Here is a 22,085-nt window from a genome sequence, read left to right as displayed (position 1 = left end):
TATCATGCCCAATCATGGTGGTGTCTGAGAGCCTGTTCATAAGTCAAATGCTGCATAATTCTATTAGGATTATTGTGAACACTTCTGCAAAAAAAATACGACAAATAGCTAAGGAATTAAATTCCCTATATGCTGTACATTGCTATTAACTCAAAAGCAATTCCTTCACCTCTTCATCCCCAAAGAAAAAACACAATTGCTAAGGATTATCTATTTATTTATTTTTAATTCAGTTAAAACAAAAAACATACAATGTTTCATTGAAACTGCATAACACTCTTTGCCAACAATTACAGCTGAATTGTTGACCTCTAACAATACAGTGGGTATATACAAAATATATACAAAGATGTACTCTAGAACACCTGTAACAGATAGATTAGACGGTAAAATAAGTTGTCAGTCACTGCATTTGGGAAATTATAACATCCGTCTGAAACTGTATGAAAAAAACTATACCTGATCTATACTTCTTTATGGACCCCAAAGACTCGTCTTTATTGCAACATATACATTTGTAATAAATAAAACCTTTCATGTTCGTGTGGTCTTACATCTCAAGTGGTAACATACTATTTCAATTTGTGTAAGCATAACATTTTTCTGTAAAGAAACTTCCTTTGACTGTTGTTACACAGATGTACAACGTGAACAACTCGTTGAAATGATGCAATAACCATTAATGACAGAGGAATATATACATATACCCAGAAGTCCCAAACCTATATTATATACAATACATTTACATTATATACACATACAATTATGTACACAGACTATCATAAATATTAAAAAATAGGTTTTAGTTTTAATGGATTAATGTTCTATAAATAACATTACAGTTATGACTGAAGTATCATGGAAGACAGCAACGTAAAAACAAGGTGACAATACAGTGGTTTAATACTGAAGCTGCTCTTTTCCATTGGTTTGTTGAAGGACCTCTAAACTGACAGGTTTGCAACAGATTCATATATTAGAAAACTACTTAGCAAAGTGGTACTCAAGTTTAACAGCTGAAGAGCTACTTAGTCATCAAATGGAGCTTCAGAGAACAACTGACTCACAATGTAATGTCCAGACATTGATGCATAAATTTGCACGACTCAATAACATGTATTGATACAACGTAATGAGGTGCTAACATGTAACATCTTCATCTTTTATCTCCCCCTGACAGTGACTGAAGGATCTCCCCCTCTCTTCCGGTTGCAGAGAGGGAAGAGGTTCATTTTTGCTCCCTTTGATTCTGGAAAGGGGATCTCTTCATCCTCTACACACTACAAACTCTTGGAGGGAGAGGACATTTTAAATTCTCCTCCAGATTTCTGTGTGTGTGGGGACGAGGAAGAAGAGTTGCCATATCACTGAAACATTCGTTCAGTACTCCTCTCCATAGATCAGGAATAAATGAGCCTTTGATCTGAACTCCACTTCCTCTTCCTGAGTCCCAGTAAAAGAAGCACTGCTCAGTTCAAAGTGCTAATTGAAAGTTGAGTACCACTGGACTAAACAAACAAGCAAGATGAGAGAACTCTCACTTTTCATTATGGTTTGCTACAGATGTAGTGATTGGTAGTTGTAGTCAGAAGTATGAATCAAAATATCTGTGATTTTTCAGAGGTTTTAAAAAATGTGGAGAAAGACAGGCATCACCTGAATGTATCCGATGAAGTGAGCTGTAGCTCATGAAAGCTTATGCTCCAATAAATTTGTTAGTCTCTAAGGTGCCACAAGTACTCCTTTTCTATCTGCCAAATAGTGATTGTACCTAGAACTGATTCTGGCTTTTGAGACAAAATCTTCAGTGCTGTTTAATCAACTGATTACATGCCATTATTTGTTCCCTCTGACCCAACTACTAAACTGAATTTCGTAAATCAGATTTTTAAAACATTATGCAAGACAAATATAGCTGAACATAGTACCGTGACTCTTTCTTTTATTATCTTTATCCAGGTTCTTATACTGCACCCACCCATAGTGATATCTTTGATAAGTCAAATGTGCTCTTATGCAGTTACCGTTTCTCTTCAACCTGGGATAGGAATAAATAGTAAACGTGCAGTAGAAACAAAACAGCTAATCACAACCATACAGCACTTGTTTTGGTAGCTTGCTAGTTAGGACTCAAATAAAATGTATCTATTTCTGAAGCAAACAAGTATAAGATGACTGTTCAGTCCATGAGGGTTTTTGTTTTGTTTAAACTACTATAAAGTATCAACTGCATGAGGAATCCCAGTTGCCTATGGGTATGTCTTCACTACCCGCCAGATTGGCAGGCAGCAATTGATTCAGCGGAGATCGATTTATTGTCTAGGCTAGACACAATAAATCGATCCCCAAGCGCTCTCCCGTCAACGCCTGTACTCCAGCACCCCGAGAGGCGCAGGCAGAGTCGACGGGGGAGCAGCAGCAGTTGACTCACTGCGGTGAAGACACCAAGGTAAGTCGATCTAAGTACGTCGACTTCAGCTACGTTATTCACACAGCTGAAGTTGCGTAACTTGGATCGATCCCCCTGCCAGTGCAGACCAGGGCTATATGAAGAGAACTTGTATCGAGCACCAAATACTGGGGCAGTTTGTGTATTAGGCTTTTAGCATAGACAAAATAGGAACAAAAAATAATCAAGTAATTCAAAATCCAACAGTGGATGAGAAATTGACAAATACTGAACAGTTTGTGAAAACTGTACAATTCATAAACTACAGCAGGACCCCTTTTTTTATGGTGCAGCAAGTTCAAGAAAGACTGGCCAAAAAAACCAAACATAATTGACAATGGGCCAGATGCTATCATTAAGCAGAACCCCCCATTAATCTCAAAAGGGAGTTTTGTATATCAATGGCATATGACACGACCCAGTGTGATTTGGTAGATAGCTGCAACTCAATCTGAATAAACAAACAACCACCCTGTTTTTCCCAATTGCACTATTGAGAACCTCAAGAGGAGAAATCCCAAGATCTTTATGAGCTCTTCACTGTATAAAAGTTTATTTTAAACATCACCCATTCTGATGACCTGAAACTGTTCAAAGCATTAAAACTTGAATCAGATTGCCATTTTTTTAAACTATGGTATTTCTAGTTGATTAGGTACAATGACTTGGGATATCAATAATGACTTCTTTGATTAAATTTTGGAGTATCTGAGTGTCACTGAAAAAACTGTTTCTATTCAGTTACGGAGTTTTGACCTACTCAAATTGATTGCAAGTCAGTATAATTTGTTTAAAAAAATATTTCTGGTGGGCGAACAAACAAATGCTCCCCCTTCTAATTATGCCTCCATAGAAGGGCAAATTGTATTACATTTAGAACACAGATTAAATGTTTGTACAGGTTCTATGTCACTGGGATACATTTTTGTATTTAAAAAATTGTTTTCTTAAAGTCAAAATCATGCTTTTGAGGTCCATAAGAATTTTTGGTACATAAAATAATAGTGTTTTTTCCCTCTCTTTCTCTCATTGGATAGATCAACACTTTGCTGTAAATTAAGAGTTATTTTTCACATCAAATGGTTCCATTAGGCACATTCAAGTAAAAATAATAAAATACCCAAGTAACAATGACAAAAGCCAAACATGGCTTGATAAAATTCTACAGAGAGTTGTGTCCATTCTCTGGAATGGAATAAAATTGTCACTTCCCTCAGCCAGAGACTCAGGTGGTTTGATGTTAATCCACTTCCATCATGCAGAATAGTTTCTTTTCAAGAGTTCACTTATTCTACAGTCAGAAGAACCAGCATCAAAGAATCTGCATTTTAAAGGAAGCAAAATTGCAAACCTAGGTAATTTTCTCTCTCAGTAGATATTTCAGTGAACACTGGAGTATTTGAGATTAAATCATGCCAGTTAATGTCCGCCAGATGCATAATTATGGATCCAATCTAGAATAATCAAGGTCATACTTCCAATCATCACAAACATGCCACTCACTAGGAAGAGTATAGCCTGGAAAGAGAAAATATAAAATTTACTTCAGATATTTTATTTTCTTCTTCAGCTAAAAATGTTTACCTGGCATAAACAGGTAAGTGCCTGTCCCGAGTTATTTAAGATTTAAATTAGTCAAAGAACACTAAGGAATGACTAATAAAAAAGAACAAAGGTTACAGTAAGAGACAATCAGATAACCTTTGATTTTCACATGCTCTGGTTCCTTTTTAAAATGGATTAATAAATTTATTTTTAATATAGCAGGCTACGTTCTCAGCTGGTGTAAACTGGCATAGCTCTATCGATTTCAATGGAGCTATGCCCAGCTTCACAAGCTGGGAATCTGAATGTCTAAGATCAGAAGCAGCAACATCAAGCAAAAGGGCCCAAGTGATTGGGGGAGGTCAGCTCTGAAAGAGTAACCGAGAGAAGTAGGTTTTGAAGAAATATTTGAGAGAGGCCAGTGAGGCTGCATAATATTATACAGCAGTTTCAGTACTGAATAGGTATTTTGTTGAATACACTCCACTAAACATTTATCAGGCACTTTTCCTATATATTATTTGTTATGAAATAGACAAAATGTGCCCCATTTCTATTCACGCTACTTTAATGTCAGTAATGGTGCAATAGCTGTATGTAATTAAAATTATTTTATTTCCACCACTATTTAAATTTCCTCTAACAATTTGCTGTTTCAGGATGAAATCCTGGTTGTTGTCACCTCTGGAGTTGGTGGGGACAACAACTGGAGAGGTCTCATGGGGAAGTATGCAGAAATAACTTCCTAGTGGCTCTCTCTCCAGTTACAACTGCCTGTGAAACTACTGCTTGTTAAGAGCAATAGAAGCTACTAATTACTGCTAGTTCATCAATGAAGATCACAGAAATTCTGAAATCCTTAGATTATAAAGAAATAAACTAAAACCCTTGCTCTGAGCCAGTGATGAAAGCATGTTAATGAAAATACTCTTCTATACATACCCCAATCTTCTGCATGGATTTCAGAGGTTCTTTCTTCACTAGTTTGATATAGAAAGCAGAAGGAAGTATAAAGATCAGCATGGCAGCAGCAGAGGCACCTATATTTAAAATAAATAAATAAAAAAGTTTTCTGAAATAAGTACAGTGTTTCATTAGACTTTTGAAAATATTGTTCTGATTTTGAAAAACAAAAAACAAACAAACAAAACCCTGAACTAACATACAAAAACTTACCAATGAATCCAAATATATCTCGAATGGAAGGGACAAAGATTACGAGAATATTGGTAAATGCCAAAACAAAAACTGTAATTAAACTGTGACGTAACCAACTGAACTCCTTCTCTGCACAAAACAGCTGTGTAATTGAAGTACGAATCTGCAAAAAATAATGAAGACATTAGTATTAATCACAAAAGTCCTTAAAGAGACACTGTTGACTTAATGCAAAAACAACTGGGATTACTATAACAGTAAGACATTAGAGAGAAAAAAAGATTCTCTGTTTTGCACTTGACTTTATGCATTTGACAGTTCTTTATGAAAAGAGGTTTTCCAGTTCTTTATTTAGGTGTTTAAAACACCACAACAGGGGAGAGAGAGAAAAAAAACCCTAACTAACTAAAAACCATTGAAAACAAACAAATTGATAAGGGGACTAAGGAACAGGTGTAGTACACAACACTACTTTTATCTCATTTTTTAAAAAATGACTAGAATACAGAAAAGTGACAGAGTAAAATATATATTAAAAAAAAAAATTAAAGGTTTTGACCCCTCAATGTAAAAATATTTTACTTTCTAAATTGATACTTATCTATTTCAATTATTCTGATTCAGTTAAATGAGTAAAAAGCATACATGCAGACCTGTTATAAAGAATATTTTTTTAAAGTTAAAAAAATTACTAGAAATTAGCAAATTGTATTTGCCTAATTAATTTAATATTACTACTAGTCCACAGCAGGAGAGGAAGGAAAGGTAGCCAATTACTGGCTAAGATGGATACACGGAATAATAAAAAAAAATAAAAAGTAAAAATTACTTACTGGGAAGATAACTACAGGTACAGTAAGGGTTACAGCCATAAGTACAGCCAGACGTACAATAAGAATAATAACATCAGCACCCAGGACTGCAGAGTAAGTGTGAAGCAATTCTGCTTCAACATTTCCTATAAAGAAAATGGCATTTTAATTGAACTCTAATAACACACTCTTCACAATAGTGCAGCAAGACATAACAGAATGGTGATATCCCTGTGTACTTCTTAAGAAATAAAACAGAACAGTTCAGTTCCTCCACAAATTTACAGTGAATTAAAAACTCAGCTGGTCTTGAGCGTATTGTTCTGTGAGTTTGTGGAAGAGAGACCCAGGGCATAGCCCCACTCATTTTACTGGCACATGTACTTCAGCTGGGCCAAATTCTGCTCTCTGCTACTCACGGACTTTGCATGAGAAAGGCAAATAGGTTTTCACCTTCTGATTATTAGACTATGACATCATCATAGCATATTCTTAGAGCCAAATTCTGTTCTCAGTTGTACAACTGTAGACTCCTTAAAGGCAATGAAACTACAGAGTAGAACATAGTCCTTTGATTTTATAGATGAAAACCAATACAGGGACAGTAGTAGAAAAAGGAAAAATACAATAATGTGCAGTTATGAGAGGTTTGTGAAGAATATTACAGGGACTAGTGAGAAAAAACAAGCTCATTTCCCTTCTTAAGCATACTAAGGCTCAGAATCAAGTCAGCTATAGCTCACGATGCTCAAACAAATTTGTTAGTCTCTAAGGTGCCACAAGTACTCCTTTTCATTTCTATAGTTGTCCTTACATAGCAACTTCAATGTTGGACTTAAAGTACTTTACAAATATAAATAAATTTTATAAGATTTACAAGTAGTATCTCTGTTTTACTGAGGGATAAACTTAGGCACAGACAAGTCAAGGATAATACAAAGTCTGTGTCAAACAGCACCAAAACAGTCTGGCTTCCAGTCCTGAACTTTAGCCATAAGACCACTGGTCCCCTTTGTGTGTGAATGTATAAAAATAATTAATTAGTAAATGCTAATTTGCTTTACATTTTATAAGTCACAAGATTTATTTTGAATTTCCGGAGACATGCTTCTTTTAAAAGAAAATAGAAGAGGCAATAACTACCATAAAATGTCAGGTATCCAAAGAGAGCAGCCAATAGGTACATTAAAAACATGGCAAAAAATGAAACATTGGACACATTCATCATTCTTCTACGGCTTCGGCTATTAAAGAAACAAACAGAAATAAGTGTTAACAGTGACAATATATTGCTGGTTTCTTTTTGAATAGTAAAGTTATATACAATCTATACATTTACCCTTTCAGTTCTTCATAAATAGGAAGAATAGCAGGATGGCAGACAAAAGAGAATGTTAGGATTGGTACGGCATAGACAGTCTGAAAAACATAAAACATGCTTTATAAATTTCTTGATAGATGTAGCAAATTTATCTTTGTTGCACAGAGTTCATCAGTAGGTTTCTACTTTATATTTTTACTTTCCATTGGAAGTCTAATTTGTCTCAATTTTCTGTTATAAAAGTCAACTATTCTGGAAGGTTATTAAAACTTTCTCTCTCTCTTTTTTGTTCTTAAGGGCCCAATATTGGGAATCCTCAAGCCCCACTTAAGCCCATGGTAGTTGAATGCATTCTACCTTGCTGGATTGAATCTTTATGGCCGGATCTTGAAAATCTTTACTCACATAAGTATTTCTTTCTTATGAGATTTTCCATCACTAGGGGTATTTGTATGAGTAAAGGTTTGCAGGATTGGGCCTTTAGGGGCTGACCCAAAGCCCACTGAAGTCAACGGAGACTTTTCAACCATTGTAGTTACACAAGTGCAAAACCTATTTCCTGGTGAAGTTTGCACCAGTGCAACTAAATCTGGTAAATTATTTGTTTTTCTGAATACAGATGGGATTACTCACATGTTTAAAGTTAAACATGTGCTTAAGTACTTTGCCTTACCATGAGAAGTACTGACTGCCTCCCAGGAGAGGCTGGAAACCCTCATCTCCTCTTGAACTCAATAAAAGTTAAGGAAGCCCCATTTTGCAGGTGGTGCACAGGGCCTTTCAGGATTGGGACATAATTAATGGACCCCAAAATATTAGTTTTGGCAATTATGTAAGCAAAAATGACCATATTTCTATGTAATATTTGTTCTCCCTCTTTATTTTTAATAGTGAGAATGCCCTTTACATATGGTACCTTACCTGTGAGTTGAAGACAAAATATTTTGGCCTGCACATTTCATCACTAGTCATGTTTTGTGCTGTTCCATGCAAACGTGCAGCAGTTGCCAGGTGTGCCAATGTGCCATTCAGAGTTGAGTTCATCATGTCATACTCCAATACCAAAGGACAAAGGATTTGGGACTTCTTGCAAATTACCTAAAAATACCACATCGTTATTTTTAACTGATACAATATGATAAAGCGCTTCGAAATCATATGAAGTCTAACTTGAAATGCACTATTATAAGCATGTAAATCTACAGAGAAATTATACTTACAACAATAAGGAAGAAGACCATACACATTAAGGAAAGGCCACTTGTATACCCTAAATATCCTGTAATCAAGAAAGAGAAACAACATTTTAATTACAGCCTTGCTTTTTTATTTTTTTCACTTATTTGTTATTCACAAAATTTAGTAATTTACAAGTGTCTCATTGCTTGTTTTCACTGCAGTGTTAGCTCAAGCTATAAACTCAAGTTTTGCCCTTCCTTCTACACCCAAAAATTTCTAGCTCAAATTACATGGTGCTTTAAACTTGAGCTAGCTGGCCTATTAAGAGGGAGCAGCTGTCACTGGAGTTAATGCAGTTGGGGGATGCAGCAGTTCATCAGCAACAACTCAGCAACTGCTAATCCAGTGACTCTGTGCTGCTAATCAAAACCACGCTGTTTCACAATGTGGTCACTCTTAGGCTATGCAGTCACAGTGCTGCAGCTGTTCCGCTATAGTGCTGTAGTGTAGATCAGTGGTTTGCAAACTTTTGTGCTAGTGACCCCTTTCACACAGTAAGCCTCTGAGTGTGGCCCCTCCTTATGAATTAAAAACATTTTTTAATATATTTAGCACCATTATAAATGCTAGAGGCAAAGCAAGGTTTGGGGTGGAGGCTAAAAGCTCACAACCCCCATGTAATAACCTTGCGACCCCCTTAGGGGTCAGGACCTCAGTTTGAGAACCCCTGGTGTAGACACTTCTTACATTAATCGTAGGGATTTGTCCAGTGATGTAATTAATCCATCTCTCCAAGAGGTGGTAACTAGGTCAATGGAAGAATTCTTCTGTCGACCTAGCTGCATCTACATTGCGGGGTTAAGTTGACCTAACTATGGTGCTCAGGGTGCAAAATTTTTCACAGCCCTGAGCAACATGGCTGGGTCAATCTAATTTTTACATTTAGACCAGGCCTTACTCAGGTAAGTGGAGCAATTCAAGTATGCTAACTGGTGCAGTGAAGACAAGCCCTCAGTCATTAGGGCTCTATGGGGGTATGATTTCTGAAGTACATTAATGTGCTGTGCATTAAATTGGTCTGTGTGCACCCTGCTGGTGTGCACCAGAAGTATGCACATGGCCTAATGAATGCAGAGCACATTAGTACTCATTAGAAATCACATCTTATAAAGCACATTAGCCCACTGTGAAAATAAGCCCTGAGGATCTCCTATAGGTTTATTCACTCAAAACAACCCATCATCTTCCATTTTCTTTAAAAAAAGCCTATATGGATCACTGAAGTACAGCCACGTCTGCTAAGGAACTAGGCAGCCATACAACACAACACAACAGTTTAGGATCCCAAACAAACAAACCAAAAACAAAGAACAACAAAATCCATTATTTCCAATTTAAACTGCAGGGAAAATTTAGTTACCCAAAATGAAATTTGGCCAGGACACAAGGGATAACATCCCCACTCTTGGAAGAGTGCCATGTGGTAACTGATGACCACAAGTGGTCAGGAGCTTCAGTTAATAGATCTAATCCTGTTTCCAATGAAGTCAATGGGAATTTTGATACAGTCTTCAGTGGGGGCAGAAATTGGTCCTGTATTTTATCTGAAAAATGCCACTTTCAGTTCCACAGTCCTCCACAACATAGGGTGGGTTATCGAGTCAACCACCATGTGGGGTATTCGCTCCATATTGATTCAGAGAAAGTATTCCACCAACTGAATCATGAACATCATGTGCTTTCCTCAAACGTGCCGAACACGTACACTGACCAGGCCAAATCCTGTATAAACAGAGATCTGACAAGATCACAGTCAAAGGCAGTGGAACTGCAGACTTCCCATCCTGTCCTCACCCACTTTCTTTTCCTCTTACACTCTACAAACACTCTGTAGCCCTCATTTATTTCTTAAAAAAAGAGATATGCTGTTCTTCTCCTCAGGGACTGAGATCATTTGCACAGCATCCACCTGGCAAGAGATCAGTAATGTGGAGGTAGCTCCCATATTTGGGCCTTCCACTTGTTAACAGCCAAATCAACACTTTGTTTCCACATTTACTTTAAATGAATAGTTGCTTACCTAAATTTTTCAGCAGTGACAAAGGAAGAATGAACACTATAGACACCAGCACAACCAAATAGTCACCATTAAGATACCATTCTCTGTAAGAAAAAAAGTTAAAATTTATATAAGTAATCAAAACATTTTACAACAATGGTGCCTAGAGGTTAGTCCTTACATATTATTTGTTTCTATAACCTGCTATTGTTTGTAAGTAAGAGATAAAATATCCTGTAACAATACCAAGAATAAAACTATTTTATGCTAAATTTCACAAAACAATGTATTAAAGGGGCTATTAAAGATACTGCCATTTCAAGATGTATTTCAAATATATTTTTTAACCTGATAAATGGGAGAAATAGGTTTACATGCTGAAAATTCTAGCATTCAGATGTAGTATTTGAACTGCACTCTTAAGGATAATATCTAAGTCACAAAGGATCATCACACCACGAGTGGGCAGGGGGAGGGAAGAGAAGAACGACCATGCCTCCTAGATCTATATTAAGGCGATATTCCCATCATCTCCCCATCTGCAATATCTCTTTCCCTCAGCGTCTTCTGCTAGGATAGGCATATACTTGGCCGTTGAGGGGAGGAAGGGAAACAGACAGGAGACAGACAACGTGTTGGTCAGGTGAATAAAGAGGCTGGTGGAAATAAAAATGCATATTGCTCAAATTCACGAAGGTACTTATGTCCCTGAATCCTAATGAGAGGTAGCTGCCTAAGTATCTTTGTGAATCTGGGCCTTTGTCTCTTTGTTGCTCCCCAGGCCCCAACCCTGAGGCTGTATTATCTTTCTCACCATGCCCCATTTGGGATGGGGATCACCCTTTAAGAGAGGCTTTGAAGGGCTAGGGGAAATCTCTGGTAATGTGGCTCTACTGTATGCTGCCAGGGAGCTGGGGGATAGCCAGGGAGAGCGCCAGAGCTGAAGCAGAACCACAAGGCCTCTGCATGACTGACCCTGGCCTTCTGCCTATCACCTGGGACACAGGGAAGATTTCATTCTGTTCCACAGGGGCAAATCTGGCCCATCACAATTGAAAAAATATCACCACAAGGGAAATTTCATAGAGATTTTCTTCCCCTGAATCCCCTCTTGTGTTTCTTTTTTCTTTCCATGGGCGAAAGCAGTCAGTCATTTGTCAGGTATATTGGGAGCATCTTCCTCTGAAACACTGGGGAACAAATTCAGTTCTCAGACCAGTGTAAAGCAGATTTTTAACTTCAGTGCAATGAAGTAACAGGGCAAAACTGGTCATGGGTATTCAACTGTGGTAAGACACTGGACTTCTAGTCAAATCCTATATTCCTAAGACAATTCATGTAACAGTGTAGCCTTTATCCCACTGTTAATACTGGAAATAGTACTAGCTGATCCATAACAGGAGATATTTTTAAACCAGATGTAATATTATTTGGATGAGCAAAGAAGCCTTGTTGAACAAATACTCTATCTTAAAGACTTTACTGGTTTGAACATTAAGGGCTAAATTCTGAAAACTGGTGTAAATCTGAATTAATTTTAACAGAGTCACTCTGGATTCATACCAATGCAAATGAGAGAAGAATTTGGACACATTTCTTCAGTTACTTTGTTTGAAACTTTTAAAAAATACACTCTAAATTCTCAAATTAGTGTGATTTAGACATCTGTAAGATAAAGTTAATGTACTGCAACTTGTCTTTTAACAAGAAAATGTTTTGTTGAGTTTAAAAAAAAAAAAAAGAGTCAGATATCAAAGGTGTTCAGCACTTTGCATCAGGATGCATATTATTGCTGGTGATAGCCCATGTGAAGGAAATCATGAGTCTCAAAGTCAAGAAGTTATGGAATTTCTGTGTGGATTAATGGATAATGTGGATGCACAGTTTGGATGTATGCTGTATATCTTAAATCACTACATGCACTGTAATCAATGAGTTGGTGTTTTTAATATTGCCACAGACTTACTGAATATTTGTCCTTAAGCAAGTATTAACTAGAATCACTGTAGAAATGCAGCTTACTCTTAGAGTAAGACTACTTCCCACAATGTTAAATTTTGAAAACCATCTTATCAGTCTAAGCTTCCTGAAATACATTAGAGGTAACAACTATGACCCTATTTAACTTAATTTCATTATTGAGCAATATGTTGACCAGCACATCCATTAGCACTTATTGGAGATTATTTACATATATGTATTCCATCGTATTATAGAAAACAGTTATTTTGCTAACATCTTTACCAGTAGAGGCTAGATCCATGTCAAATGGACCACCCAAGGGGTACGAAAAAAAGCTTACTGGATCTTACCACCACCTTATCTCTGATTAAGAAGCTACACTAAGATGTACCAAAGGAAGTCTTCATATAAAATATATATGTTGCCCATTTTTGTTTCTACTATTAGTTTCTCTGATGAGGAGGAGTTCTATCACCTACCCTGTGTTCTCTTCAATGTTCATAAATGACCTGATGACCAATGGCAACTCATATTTCACTATGTAGAGGTAGCTTGACATAGCTGTAGATGAACAACATTATAAATCATTACAAATATAGATGATGGAAAATGACATAAGAGTCACAAAACTTATTTCATAACTTTACTTGACACAATTAATAAAAACATATGTGAAAAAGTCTGAGAATGGAGAGGGAGTATTTACTATTTGACATTACAATCTACAGTACATATTTTTCAAAATCCTCACCTCCAATGTTCTGCATTGTAATTGATCCGGAAGCTGCAATTTTTCCAGCCAAACCAAATGCCTTCATTCCTAGCTGTTCATATAATAGAGACCCTACAAACATACAAAATAAATCAATTGAAAATGTGTATTTTACAAAGGAAAGATAATACGAAGTTAGTAATAACTATTTGTACAAGAAGAAGAAGAATTTACCATACCTCCTTCATTGGCAGTCTTTAGGAGAAGATGAACTGAATATAAAGAGAATATTGTCACAACCACCAAGAGAATCCTAGGAGGGGAGGGAAAAAAAAAGCAAAAAACTTTTAGACAGCCTTAATTTATTTAGTTTAGCCATATTAATTAAGTGTACTATTTGAACAGGAAGGATTTAAGATAGAACATAAGAACCAATATCAAAACAGTGAAATGAAAGAATTAAGAAAAATAAGTGTAAATTCCAATGCTAGCTGAGAAAGTCTGAATCAATCAGTGCTTGTTTATGAAAGGACACCATACTTAAATCCACATTGGAAGGTACAGCTACCTATTTACATTATTATTTTGTCAACAGACCCAATTCTCATTTATACTAGATACTGCTGAAATGGGATTAGATAATACTTAAAGTTGACATAAGGCCCCTTTACACTATTAGAGTGGTGTAGAGAGGTGTAAGTATAAATGAGAATCAGACCCATTATATTTTTGATTGACCCAATAAACACATTATTTTAACAAAAAGTATCAAAGAACATTATTTTGTATCACTATAACAGCTGTTTTTTTATTTTTACTTTTTCTTCACATTCTTAGGTAATTACATCATAGCTAGTTCATCTCTGAAACATTAGACTTGTGACTGATGTGATTTGTGACTAGGTGAGAAAATCTGCTAAAGTCTGAAACAAGTCACCTTTCAACTGTATGTGATGTTTTTGTGTAAAGCAAGATACAAAGACAGTTAATTGACTGGTAAAATATGGACTGACCACTAGAAAATATTAAGAGCTTGTGACTCAGTATGGTTTGTTTTAAAATTCATATACATTGACCTGCATTCAGATCATTTCAGTTTCCTTTGCTCAACATTTACTGTGGTTTCACCTGTGATTAAACAGACTGTTAATGGCTCCCAGAAGTTGTCTTATTTTCTTATAGCTTCTATTAGAACTACCTATCCTTTATTGAAATGCTTCTTTGTAACCGCTAAAAATTCTCAATGAATCACAACAAATACACCCTTCAGCAGCTGCACCGCTCTTTGCAGTTGAACACCAATGTCACAAAGCTGTAGTAAATAAAAAAAAACCTGTCCCTTCCTACACCAATACAAGCATTCTGCTTTAGAAGAACAGTCCCCAGAGACTATAGCTGCTCAAAAATGTGAAGCTCAGTTTAATGACTCCTCATTCCAAGGTTGTTCTTTTCATTTTCTGTATGGGTTTTAGTGCTTGTCAAAGTAAAAGATGTAGGGACACGAGCTTCAATCAGGCATATTGTTGACAATACAAGAATCTCCACACAGCTCCATCAAAATATATTGCAGAATACACCGCAAATCATATACAAATACATTTTCATGATTGTGAAAGGTAATGATTAAGTGGTGCACTTGTAACTGGACTTCTCCAATTTGTTCACCAGCTAGAAACAGTACTGGAAAGAGCTTACAGATTATAGTGTTTGGTACTACAGAAAATGTTGAAACAGATATCTATTATCTATACTACCTCAGATTTAACTTAGAATAGCCACTTTATCAGAGTGATAAGGTAGTTTAGTCCAGTCTCAAATGCAGCCACCAGGAGATTTTCTTGAAGCCACAGCCTCCTGGGTGGTGATTGAGGGGTGGGGCTCGGAGGGGCGAAGCAACAAATCAGCATCCCCTCCCCTGGTGCCACCAGCAGGGGTTTGGCCCTGCCCCCCCCGAGCTGCAAATGCCAGAGGAGCAGGCAGCTGGGTAAGTTCCCCACCTTCTCAGGGGTGGTGGGACTTGGGCTTCCAGCTTCAGCTCTGGGTAGCGAACTGCAGGCTCCAGCTGCATGACGTCGGGCTCTGTCCCCCATCTGCAGCAGGGCTTCGGGCTCTGGCCCTGGGCTAACCACCCCTCCATTGCTCTTGGCCTGCACTGTGTCCTCCAGCTCTGATCCCCAGCTGCAGGGTTTTGGCCCCCCCCGCCTCCTCCACCAATTTTCCCTACCACCTCCCCATCCAGGGCTTAATTTGTCCCCCAGCTTGCCAGTAAGTCTGCTGTGAAAAGTGGTATTTGTATGTTTGTTTATTTATATCACTTTTCACTTTCTCCCAGCTAGCTAGAAAGTGTACTGCTGTGAAAAGGAATATTAACTAATATCACTTCCCACTGAAGCGGACTTTCTAGCTAGCAAGTCAAAACAAAAACAAACAAACAAACAAAAAGCAACCAAAAAGCAAAACAAACAAACATCATCAAAGCACCTTACTTGTGTTTCTATTCTGTTTAGGTCCAGTAAAGGAGAGACAAAATGCACATTTATTATTGAGTCTGCTAAAAGAACAAAACAACCCCCTCCCCACAACCCTATATAAAGAAATTACTATGATTTGGACATGTATATGTGCATATTTATTTGTTTTTCAAGTAATTTAAGAAAAAAATTTCAGAGAGGCCACCAGAAACAGTTGGTGGCCGCAATCTGAGGACACCAAAAAAAAATTATTGTAAGAACCCCTGGTTTAGTCTGTGTGCTCATTTACTTCCTGGCTTCTATGCTGAAACCACCAAGAACACACTATGAGAACACTTGTCCAGTAGGAACTGAACTGACACCACCAGCTCAGTTCATATAAACCACCTAATAATTATCATGTTAAAAATGTCAAGTCACTACCAGCCTGGGCCAGATGTGAACCAATCAGTTAGACATTAAAAGCTTTTTATACTGTTATTAATCCTGTGAGCCATGCACTCTCAGTAACATCTTAGCAACTGCAACCTGGGCTCTCTTGCATCTAGACTACTAATCATACTTAATTTTGTGATGTTATGTGAACTAGTGTAGCCTTATTTCAGTAGCAATACATTTGAATACAGAAATCTAGAGATGAAAAAAATTAATGAATTAAACCATTGTGGCACCTATGATTGCTAAATTGCTAGCTACAAGTGTTTTAAAAAATGAACTGATTATAGCATAATGTGCTGAATTATTCAAATAACTGACTTTAATCTTGCTTCCTCCCACCTATTTTACTTTTTTGTCTACACTAACTCCTAAGAGATAGCCTATCATGTTTCAGAGTAACAGTCGTGTTAGTCTGTATTCGCAAAAAGAAAAGGAGTACTTGTGGCACCTTAGAGACTAACCAATTTATTTGAGCATGAGCTTTCGTGAGCTACAGCTCACTTCATTAGCTCACGAAAGCTCATGCTCAAATAAATTGGTTAGTCTCTAAGGTGCCACAAGTCAGCCTACCATGTGTTATACTGGTGACATCATAACCACTACAGAACCTCTTTAGAGCATGGAATTAGCATATAAAAGGGGCATGTAAATGCCTCTTTACTATTTTTTACTGTATGGCACTGCTTTGTTAATTTAAAAAATATTAATAGTATGTATAAATAAAAGGGTATATAAAAGTTCTTAGCCAAAAAATTTAAAAAAAAAAAAAAAAATGAATAAATCATGCAAGGCACTAAACCTCCGTGGGTAATTTGTTCCACTACTTAACTACCTGACAATTAGGAAGCTTTTCCTAATGTCTAACCTAAATCTCCCTTGTTGCAATTTAAGCCCATTACTTCTCATCCTGTCCTCAGTGGATAAGGAGAACAATTTATCAATCTCCTACGTACTTGGAAAAACTGTTATGTTCCCCCTCAGCCTTCTCTTCTCCAGACTAAACAAAACACAATTTTTTCAGTCTTTCCCTTGCAGGTCATGTTTTCTAGACCTTTAATCATTTGTGTTGCTCTTCTCTGGACTTTCTCCAATTTGTCCACATCTTTCCTGAAATGTGATGCTCAGAACTGGACACAATACTTCAGTTGAGGCCTAATCAGTGTGGAGTAGTGCAGAAGAATTACTTCTCATGTCTTGTTACAACACTTCTGCTAATACATTCCAGAATGATGTTTGCTTTTTTTGGAACTGTGTTATACTATTCACTCATGTTTAGCTTGTAATCCACTATGACCCCCAAATCCCTTTCTTCATTACCCCTTCCTAGGCAGTCATTTCCCATTTTGTATGTGTGCAACTGATTGAAAGTATTCCACTTAGGAAGGAACAATTTGTCCTTGTTGAATTTCACCCTATTTCAGATCATTTCTCTAGTTTGTCAAGATCATTTTGACTTCTAAGCCTATCCTCCAAAGCACTTGTAAACCCTTCCAGCTTGGTATCGTCCACAGAATTTATAAGTGTACTCTCCATTTCATTTATCCAAATTATTCATGAAGATATTGAATAGAACTGGACTCAGGACAGATCCATGTGGGACTCCACTCTATATGCCCTTCCAGCCTGACTGTGAACCACTGATAACTCCCTGAATAACATTTTTAAACCAGTTGTGCACCCACCTTGCAATAGGTTCCTCTAGCCCAGTGGTTGTCAAACTTATTTGATTCCTCCCCCACCCCTGCTTGTGTCTGTAGTCATTTGCACACCCACAAGTACATATACCGCCACTCAGTTCTGAAAGCAGAGTGGAAAGCGGCAGGCAGCTGCTGGCCAAGCACCCAGCTCTGAAGGCAATGCTGCCGCCAGCAGCAATGCAAAAGTTAGAGTGGCATGGTATGACAGTGGTATGCTGGCAGTGGCACTGCTTTGAGAGCTGGGCGCTTGGCCAGTAGCCACCGCTCTCTAGCTGCCCAGCTTGGAAGGCAGAGTGGGGAGTGGTGGCTGCTGGCTGGGCGCCCAGCCCTGAAGGCAGCGCAGCCGTCAGTAAGGTAAGGCACACCCAGCCAGCAGCTGCCACTCTTCTAAAGCTTCTCCCTACCCCCCAAGGCTATAATTCTCTAGTTTTCACCTGAGAAGGTCACGTGAGATCATATGAAAGCCTAGTTAAAGTTGAGCTACATCACATTTATTACTTTTGCCTATCCACAAGGCTTGTAACTGTTTCAAAGAAAGATCTCAAGAAGAGTCTGTGTGGCTCAAAAGCTTGTCTCTCTCACCAATGGAAAGGTGGTCCAATAAAAGATATTACCTCACCTACCTTGTCTCTCCAATATCCTGGGACCAACACAGTTACAACTACACTGGATACCTCTAATATTGTCTATTAACAGATACATGGCAGAAGAGCCTTTTTTTAAATTAACCAGAACATACTTACACAAAAAGAATAATTCCAGTGTTTGCCATGGCATAAGAAAGTCCAAGGATGCCACTACCCATAATAACATTGCTCAGATTAAACGCTGACATTCCAAAGGAAGTAGTACCTGGATGCTGTGTAAGGGAAGGAAAAGCTAATAATTAATAGAGAACCAGTAATTAATTCATGTTTAGATTTGAATTTAAATGAACATTTTCCACTTCTCAAGGTTAAATATTTGAAAGTAAAGCAATTGTTTAGTGTGCTAATTTTAAAACATCATTAGTGCATACTTACATATTCAATGTCATACTTCTTCTTTCCAAGATTGGATTCAAGCAGGAAATTTTGATTTTCTGGATCCCTGTCTACACAAGATCTGTAAGAAAGAAAAAAATAATAATCCATATTTAATTGTTATAATGAACAAGGTTTTACATTAATGGCCTTTAGGAGGTCAGTTGTTCCTGCTTTTTATTCTGTTTCAAAGGGGATCAGAAAACCAGCAAATCATCCAACAAAAACGTACTACACATTCTGTCATAAGCAAAATAAATATAAAATTTTGGATAGTCAACTTCCTATATTTGTAATAGATTAAAACATTAAGATCTAGCAAGGCATTTTAAATGACTACTTTAAAGGTGTGAAGTACATTATCTGTAATAAAGTACTGTACAAATATTAGCAAATGGAAACAAAACTAAGAGCAATGCAAAAATCCCTCTGACCTCGCAGGTGCTTTGGTTGGATATGGATAATTGAAGTCATTGCTGTTGGAACTATAGCTACTGCTGTCTTCATCTGGAGAGATGTTAAACTTGCTCACTTCTGCTCTGCTCATGATGGGAATTCAATTAGCTTTTCCCAGTATTAGATGAAGTACGGAATATTTGGCCTGATGACTGCCCCTCGGTGGCAGTCTTCACCGAGCTCGCTCTTTTGTCCTTGGATGCTGGACTTGCCTTGCCTGTGAAGGTAAAAAGGAAACGTCAATACTGCAGTGGTCTATCTAGCGGGTCACGTGAAGAGCTGCTGCTTGCTGCTGCTCTGGGGCTGATTCATCGTCAGCCAGGCGAGTGGAAAAGTACCAGCCAAGGGAGGGCGGAGAGGAAAAGTACAAGATACTGACTACAACGGAGAACAAAGATAAATCTTCAACTACAACACCCAAGCACACGCCTGGAGATGTGATCTGCATAGGAAAGGGTCTGCCAGCGTGTATGTACGTTGGACTTTCTGAGACATGGTCTTTCATGCACACACAAAAGCAAAAGAATGAAATCAAAATCACACTCTCCAGCTGCTAGGAAGACATTTATATCTGAAGAGCAAATCCACCCAATTTACATAACTTACATGGAGACCAATCATACTGCAATGTAAAAACTACAATATTCACATTAAGATTTATAACAGAGAAGTACCCACATAGTATACTATAATGAAAAAATATTTGTTATAGTAACAATAAAATATCCCCACATATAAATATATTTGATCACACACACACGTGTACTACATGTCTGAAAGAGAAATACCTCCAGTCCACCCCTCCTATGCCAGAAAAGAAATCTGATGCAACATCCATGTGCGATTGTCACATTCACTTGTGATTAACCTTCCTCTCAAACATTACCATACCGCTCCCTGCTCTCTACTCCCACCCCCCACCCCCCCTTCCAGGGACATGGGATCCCTGCAGTTTAAATGGAGGAAAAATGCAAATCAGTCACAAGACTGCACCAGCAGCGTGGGTTGTTTTTTTTTTTTTTTTTTACCTTGGAAGGAAGCAGCATCTGTGGCGGGATTTTACGTGAGTCTGACCCACACAGAAAAGCCCGCGTAGGGGGTTTTAATATCGTTTCAGAAACAAAATATTGACCTTAACTAAAGGCACTAATAATCCACACGGCGTTTTTAGAGCCCAGCCCCCTCGCCCGCACACCCATAGGACCAATAAGCCCAGTACGTTACCTCAGCGAAGCTGAAAACCGGGGATTTTCCCTCTGATATCTTCAGAATACCGACGAGATCGTTTTCTAAACTGAGAGTTTTAAAATGTTCTTGAAAGGAAAAAACACAATCCTTAAAGTAGAAAAAATATAAATAAAAGTACCAAAATGTCGTTTAAAAGCCACCGGTACACGAGGAAAAAAAATTAAGACTCCCCTTCTACTTCAATGTGAGTCAGGGGAAGCATGTGGCTGTGGTGGGCAGCGCTGCGATCGCGGCCGGGCAGGCGGATATTGCTCCCTCACGGCGTTGCTGTAGGTCTGAAAGCTGTCTCTGCTGCCCCTGCTTTTGAGAGTGGAATGCGGCGGGGAGGGGGGAGGAAAGGGCGAGGCACCTACATACACAGCAATGTGCCGCCTCTCCTTTGTATACCAACACCAGCCCCGGCTCCCTGCGCGGCCTAGCCACGCCCCGGCTCGTTTCCTCTCTCGCCTTTTTCAGCTCTGTTTAGGATGCCACTCAGACGCTGTTACTTCACTAAGCTCCCTCCTGCATCGACGGGAAATACCACGAGAACATTATTTAGCACTGATGTAACACTGGAGACAATACTGTACTTAACTAAGCCCCCTCCCCCCCATCACCAAACGAGATAATACCACTACTGTGTGTTCACCTATTTCAGAGGATCTCAAAGGGCCTAACATCAGTTTATGAAACCTCACAAAACTGGAGTGAGGTACGCCCCCTTTTAGCGAGAAGGAGACAGAGGTACAGAGAGGGTCAATGAATGCATGCAATAACCACAGTTGTTTCAAGGACATCAGAAACTTTCATTCATTACTAAAGCGTCTGCGGCTTCAACTTCCCCATCTTCAAAATCCTACTTCACAGGGATGGGGTGAGGCTGTTTGTCAAGATTCTCACTTGCCAATTGCAGTTTACCGAATATTTGATTTCAGTACCATGTAAATGGGTGTAGCTGAGACTACCCTGTCCATCATTGTGAGAGATCCCCAGACTCTCACTGTTTCCAGTCTTCCCTTCTTTAGTGTTTATATCATGTTACAATGATGCAAAGGTTAGGGAGGTGAAAGCTGATCAGCCCCACGGACCTACTGCTGTCATTTATTATTTGTAATGTATGAAGTGGTGCACCCACAATCGCACATATAAGTCCAGATGGTAGAGCGAGTGGAAAAGGCACCCTTAGGCCTGCGTCAATGGAGTATTTTCTCAGCCCTTCGCCTGGAGTCTCACACTTTTTAAAGGGTGAGGGCAGGATGGGGGACACAACTCCCTTATCCTCAGCCAATGTCCTACTATTTCCTCCCAGTGATAGTTGGAGGATTTTGCTCTCTCTACGATTTAGGAGGGTTTACGATTCAGTACTAAGCATTACCGCCTCTCCAGGGAGGGCTGGGGGGCATGGATTTTATTCTATGGCTCGTCTCCCCCCCTCTAGGAAGTTGCTGGGGGGGATTTCGCTACCTTTCCCCCATGCAGGGATGTAGGCAAATGTTCCACGCTATTTCACACGCTCCCCGCCTTTACCGAGGGGGCGGGAGATTTGCGGGGGTCCCCCCCGTCCCCGTGAGTTG

The 22,085-nt window shown here is 38.5% G+C and overlaps 1 protein-coding gene across 2 annotated transcripts; it reads right to left on the bottom strand.

Moving 5' to 3' along the window:
* Positions 1–213: 213 nt before the first annotated feature.
* On the bottom strand, positions 214–20,954 carry SLC38A2 (solute carrier family 38 member 2). 2 transcript variants are annotated; one of them, XM_074942162.1, is made up of 16 exons: positions 20,506–20,954; positions 19,260–19,498; positions 18,826–18,907; positions 18,547–18,662; positions 13,437–13,510; positions 13,237–13,329; positions 12,965–13,046; positions 10,545–10,627; positions 8,506–8,564; positions 8,207–8,383; positions 7,304–7,383; positions 7,108–7,208; positions 5,986–6,110; positions 5,171–5,315; positions 4,937–5,034; positions 214–3,967 (listed from the first exon to the last, which is right to left on the bottom strand). In XM_074942162.1, exons 2-16 carry the CDS (start codon positions 19,370–19,372, stop codon positions 3,869–3,871), a joined length of 1,527 nt encoding a protein of 508 aa, XP_074798263.1. In that variant the 5' UTR covers positions 19,373–19,498; positions 20,506–20,954; the 3' UTR covers positions 214–3,868. The 2 variants fall into 2 exon arrangements, with proteins under 2 accessions (XP_074798263.1, XP_074798264.1); XM_074942163.1 differs by lacking the exon at positions 20,506–20,954 and adding an exon at positions 20,070–20,210.
* Between the last annotated feature and the right edge of the window lie 1,131 nt (positions 20,955–22,085).

The sequence above is a fragment of the Natator depressus genome, chromosome 1, assembly GCF_965152275.1.
Source record: "Natator depressus isolate rNatDep1 chromosome 1, rNatDep2.hap1, whole genome shotgun sequence".
Lineage (NCBI taxonomy): Eukaryota > Metazoa > Chordata > Testudines > Cheloniidae > Natator > Natator depressus.
The sequence above is the reverse complement of the archived record's forward strand: the minus strand, read 5'-3'. Positions and strand labels throughout refer to the sequence as shown.

Bases quoted from the DNA above. Each gene is read 5' to 3' on its own strand.
- SLC38A2 (XM_074942162.1), bottom strand. From the start codon at position 19,372: ATGAGCAGAGCAGAAGTGAGCAAGTTTAACATCTCTCCAGATGAAGAC. The intron at 18,908-19,259 runs GTCAGAGGGATT...TCTTTCTTACAG, and splicing joins CCAACCAAAGCACCTGCGAG to ATCTTGTGTAGACAGGGATC. The intron at 3,968-4,936 runs GTATGTATAGAA...TTCTCTTTCCAG, and splicing joins AATCCATGCAGAAGATTGGG to GCTATACTCTTCCTAGTGAG.